The following is a 6,200-nucleotide window of genomic DNA, read 5'->3' on the forward strand; positions in this document are numbered from 1 at the left end:
ATGTAGAAAAATATATTTTAAAAATGCAATTATGTACAACATAATTAATTAATACAATTAAAACATTTATTTAAAAATACAGGGGAATTTAATAATTGCATGCATGTGGTTCGCGTGGACCTTTAAATTTTAAGGGCGTTACAGAGATTCAGAAGGAGAATCGTGTACGCATCTAAATTTTCTTGGCCGTCGCCAATTTCAATTTGTATACGCTACTTCTTTTAACATGTGTCATATTTCTTACATTCTCCCACTTGACACATATATCTCATTTACCATAGGAGACAATAAAATACATGAATCATGGCGATATGTCATCTAAAAACGATTATTATCTTCCATGTATTACAATGTATTATATCTCTCAAATAACTTAATGAATAAACACTATGTTTATTCGAGGTCCAACTTTATTGATATTTCTCGAATCACTGAATGTGTGCACAACATATATGAGAAAATATCACATCATAGTTTCATTAATTTGTTCTTACAACAAATATTACATAAAGGAACCAAGTCTCATTCTTTCTGTATGATCCTTAAATTTCAATGGTGGCATGCCCTTAGTCAAAGGATTCGCTATCATCAATTCAGTGCTAATGTGCTCGATAAGTAACTTCTTATCTTTAACACGTTCTCGTATGGCTAAATACTTAATGTCGATGTGTTTGCTTCGACTACCACTTTTGTTATTTTTAGCCATAAAAACAGCAGCTGAATTGTCACAATATATTCTTAATGGCCTAGATATAGAATCCATAATTCTAAGCCTTGAAATGAAACTCTTCAACCATACACCATGTGAGGTTGCCTCAAAACAAGATACGAACTCAGCTTCCATAGTGGAAGTAGCAGTCAAGGTCTGTTTTGCACTCCTCCAAGATACAGCTCCACCAGCTAGCATAAAAATATATCCTGAAGTGGATTTTTTTGAATCAATGCAGCCAGCGTAGTCTGAATCAGAGTAGCCAATTACTTCCAAATTCCCAGTTCGTCTGAACATAAGCATATAATCTTTGGTCCCTTGAAGGTTCCTCATTACTTTCTTTGCAGCTTTCCAGTGGTCTAAACCTGGATTACTCTGATATCTTCCCAACATCCCAACAACAAATGCAATGTCAGGTCTAGTGCAAACCTGAGCATACATCAAGCTTCCGACAGCAGAAGCATAAGGAATGTTTTTCATTTGTTCCCGCTCTAGATCATTCTTTGGGATTGACTCAAATTGAATTTATCGCCTTTCACAACGGGAGCTATACTTGGTGAACAATCTTTCATCCGATATCTCTCTAAAACTTTGTTGATATAGGTTTTTTGAGACAGACCTATAATACCTCGAATTCTGCCTCTATGTATCTTAATGCTAATGACATAAGATGCCTCACCCATATCCTTCATATCAAAGTTTTTAGAGAGAAATTGTTTCACCTCATATAACAGACCATTATCATTGGTTGCAAGTAATATATCATCTACGTATAGAATAAGGAAACAAATCTTGCTGCCAGTGACCTTCTGGTATATACATTGATCCATGGGGTTCTCAACGAATCTGAATGAAGAGATAACATCATGAAATTTTAAATACCATTGACGGGAATCTTGTTTCAATCCATATATAGATTTCTTAAGCTTACAAACCAATTGCTCACCTTTACTAGAGAAGAATCCTTCAGGTTGTTTCATATAAACCTCTTCCTCTAGTTCTCCATTGAGAAAAACTGTTTTCACATCCATTTGTTGTAAATCTAAGTCAAAATGTGCAACTAATGCTAGAATGATACGGAGAAAGTCTTTCTTAGATACAGGAGAAAAAGTCTCCTTATAATCGATTCCTTCCTGCTGAGTGAATCCTTTAGCAACGAGTCTTGCTTTATACCTTTCCATGTTGCCTAATGAGTCTTTCTTTGTTTTGAAGAACCATTTACATCCAATGGCTTTTACACCATCAGGCAACTGAACAAGATCCCAGACTCCATTAACTGTCATAGAATTCATCTCTTCTTTCATAGCATTAAACCATAGTTTTGACTCATTACAACTCATGGCTTGTGAAAATGTTTCAGGATCATTTTCGGCTCCGATGTTAAAATCCGATTCTTGTAAATACACTACATAATCACTAGATATTGCTGATCTTATAATTCTAGTAGATCTCCTTAGGTTGTTTGGTTGATCAACAATTTCTTGTTGTTCTTCATTAACAACTTGATCTACTGGATTTTCATCAGCGATTTGTGGAACTTCAGTAATCGGTTGTCTAACACCCATTTGGTCTTGAGGAGTGTGAATAACGACCAATCTATCGTTTGAATAAGAGGGTTGTGAATTAATGTGATCTTTCTCAAGAACTATGTCATTTGAATGATCACTCCCACTAATCACATCATTCTCAAGAAATTTTGCATTTCTTGATTCCACAATTCTAGTGTTGTGAGATGGACAATAGAATCTGTACCCTTTGGATTTTTTGGCATACCCAATGAAATATCCACTTATAGTTCTTGGGTCCAGTTTCTTTTCATGTGGGTTGTAAACTCTTATTTCTGAAGGACAAACGCAAATGCGTATATGTTGAAAACTCGGTTTCCAACCTTTAAATAACTCAAATGGCGTCTTTGGGACAGCCTTAGTTGGAACTCAGTTTAATATATACACAGTTGTCTTAAGAGCTTCAGTCCACAAGGATTTAGGAAGTTTAGAGTTACTAAACATGCTCCTCACCATGTCCAATAATGTTCGGTTTCTTCTCTCAGCTACGCCATTCTGGTCAGGAGAACCAGGCATAGTATATTGAGCAACAATCCCATGTTCCTGGAGAAACTTCGCAAACGGACCAGGTGCCTGTCCATTCTCAGTGTATCTACCATAATATTCCCCACCTCTATCAGTTCTCACGATCATAATATGTTTTCCACATTGTTTCTCCACTTCAGCCTTAAAAAACTTAAAGGTTTCTAGTGCTTCGTTTTTATTATGAAGCATGTAGATATACATGTATTGTGAATAATCATCAATGAAGGAGATGAAGTATTTCGGACTATGCATGTCCATATCTGGACAACAAATACCTGAATGTATGATTTCTAATATTTTTGTACTCCTCTTGGCACCCTTTTTTAGACTTATTGGTCTGCTTTCCCTTAATGCAGTCCACACAAGTCTCAAAATCAGTAAAATCTAAAGTACTGAGTACTCCATCATTTACTAATCTTTTAATTCTTTCTATGGAGATGTGTCCAAATATCCTGTGCCACAATATATAGGAATCTTCATTTATAACACATCTTTTAATACCTCCTTGAACATGCATAGTTGTGTTATTATTTTGTAAAGAAATAGAGAAAAGACCATCAACCATTGTACCATTTCCAATAAGATTTGATTTATAAAACAAATTTATTGATTTATCCAAAAACTGAAAGGAATAACCAAAAGGTACAAGTTTTGATACCGAAATTAAATTCATAGAAAAACTAGGAACATAAAAGGTCTTTTCTAATTTTAAAATATAACCACTATTCAACACTAGGCAGCAAGTCCCAATAGCCTCCACATGCGAAGACATCTTGTTTCCTGAATAGATGCTTCGCTCATTTTCTATTGGCTTCCTTAGGTTTTGCATACCCGGCAAGGTATTTGTAACATGGATTGTAGAACCAGAATCAATCCACCATGTGTTATAAATTATATCAACCATATTAGATTCATAACAGACAAATGAAGTAGGAATACCTTTCTTTTCAAGCCAGTCCTTAAATTTATTGCAATCTTCTTAATGTGTCCCGTCTTTTTACAGAAGAAACACTTGGATTCTTTCTTGATATCAGGTTGGGGTGGAATTATTCATTTCCCTTTTCCCTTAACTTTGGCTTGCTTCTTAAACTTTTCTTATGTGGTCATAAACACATTATCACTTGTTTCCATCAACAACCTCCCTTCTTCTTGAACACACATGGTCATTGATTCATTAATTGACCATTTATCCTTATGTGTGTTGTAGGAAATTTTGAAGGGTCCATATTGCTGTGGAAGAGTGCATAAAATGTAGTATACAAGAAAAGTTTCCGACATTTCCACTTCTAGTGTCTTTAGCCGAGCCGCTATGTCTCTCATTTTCATTATGTGCTCTCGCACACCTCTCACACTAGTGAGCCTTAATGAAGAGAATTTCATAATTAGGGTGCTTGCAAGTGCTTTATCTGAAGACTGAAACTGTTCATCAATAGCCTTCACTAATTCTTTGACATTATTATGCTGATCAACAGAACCACGCATACCAGCAGAGATTTTGGTCTTTATGAACATTACGCAGAGTCGATTAGATCGCTCCCATTTTTCATAAAGATCAGCATCATCCGGAATGCTATTTTCAGTAATAGCAGATTGTTCGTCTTTCCGTATAGCATAATCAATATCCATCCACCCCAATTGAAGAAGAATTCTTTCCAAATTTTATAATTATCGCCCTTTAGATCGGGAATGTCACATTTCATATCAGAAAAACTCGCAGGTTGCATAACTGCACAAAATATAATATGCTCAAAATTTTGAGACAATATCATGTTTTACCAATGTAATTCATGTTTTTTTTAAAAAAAAAATCTAGTGACATAAAATTTGCCTGTGAGCTAAAATTTTAATTCAATAAGATTTTTCTGTAACTTTATAATGAAACTATCAAAATATATTTTCCTTAACTCCTGTGGGTAAATTAAGAAAAATATAATTTGATATTTTAACCTAATTAGTTATATAAATATAATAAAAATCCCTGTGGGGAAAAATTTATTATGTCTATATAATTAATTACAATTGATGTCCATTATGTGATCCAAATCCACTTAATGCATAATTTTTCATAATTAAGGATGCTGTGGCTATTCCTCAATTATTTGAAATTATACGGTTCACCGGACAAAATTTTGGCTTTATTTAATGCTTTATATAATAATTATTTCGCAATCAACACTTTCCAAGAGTGCTCCCAGGAAAGATAGGTAGGGCTGAGGTCCTTTAAATACCCAACTCCTAGTCAGAGCAACGTTCCTCAGGGAGACCAGTGGCTAGTCAAGGCAGTTTAAATCGATCTATGAAGAACTCCCTCAGATCATGTTTTCTCACGTCACCTTATAATTATTATTCATCTTAATTATTCACATTTATGTGAATCTTTATAAGCCAAAATTTTTCATTAAATAACTTTATATTCACATTTTTACTTAATATGAACAAATATGTTCCCCATCAGTTTTTCTCTTCAATCAGAGTAGTGATAAAGTGAGGATCACAAAAAATGTGGATTCCTCATCAGTTTTTCTCTTTTATCAGAGTAATGATAAAGTGAGGATTATTTGCTCATTTGTGAATATCTGAAATATTTTATTATATTCACATCTTACTTGATATGTTCATTTCAAATTATAAACAACTTAATATAATTTAATATGAACACAATGTGAATATTGTTTTTTCAAAATATTTTTCAATACAATTTGCATTTAAAAACTTAAAATAAATGCAAACATAATATTAAATTTGCATGTACATATCAAACACTTATCCATAATATTTGCCATTATATCTTACATGCAAAAATAATTTCTAAACATGTATTAGAAATTATGTCGAACTTGAAATTATTTTAATGTGCACAAATTATTTGACCAAATGCTATATGTATACCGAATTATACATATAACTTAATAACACATTAAATATTATTTATTTATTTATTATTATTAAAAATAATAAAATAAATAAATATAAGTAAGTCTCATGTGAGACCGTCTCACGGATCTTAATCTGTGAGACGGGTCAACCCTACCCATATTCACAATAAGAAGTGATACTCTTAGCATAAAAACTTATACCTTTTCATGGATGATCCAAATAAGAGATCCGTCTCACAACTACGACCCGTGAGACCGTCTCACACAAGTTTTTGCCAATAAATATAAATAAATATATTGTAACGACAAGTTTATTCAAATTTCAATTAGTGTGGGTCCCACGTCATTAATTGTGGGTCCCGCATTAATTAATTAATTAATTTTTTTTATTAAAAAATCGAAAAAACTTTATTCTGTCTTCTGTAGGCCAACTTCACGTGGTTGATCAGAAACCATTAATGATTTCATAATATAATACAGAGTGCATTATTATAATGAAGTAATCATATTTCTACGTCAACATGC

At 33.2% G+C, this 6,200-nt stretch overlaps 2 protein-coding genes across 2 annotated transcripts; both read right to left on the minus strand.

The window, feature by feature from the left end:
- Positions 1-502: 502 nt before the first annotated feature.
- Positions 503-1,189, minus strand: LOC140812452 (secreted RxLR effector protein 161-like). Its single transcript, XM_073170719.1, has one exon. The coding sequence runs from the start codon at positions 1,187-1,189 to the stop codon at positions 503-505; it is 687 nt and encodes a 228-aa protein (XP_073026820.1).
- Positions 1,190-3,894: 2,705 nt separating this feature from the next.
- On the minus strand, positions 3,895-4,425 carry LOC140812453 (uncharacterized). Its single transcript, XM_073170721.1, has one exon. It carries the CDS (start codon positions 4,423-4,425, stop codon positions 3,895-3,897), a length of 531 nt encoding a protein of 176 aa, XP_073026822.1.
- Between the last annotated feature and the right edge of the window lie 1,775 nt (positions 4,426-6,200).

This window comes from Primulina eburnea, chromosome 14, assembly GCF_022965805.1.
Source record: "Primulina eburnea isolate SZY01 chromosome 14, ASM2296580v1, whole genome shotgun sequence".
NCBI classification, from domain to species: Eukaryota; Viridiplantae; Streptophyta; class Magnoliopsida; order Lamiales; family Gesneriaceae; genus Primulina; species Primulina eburnea.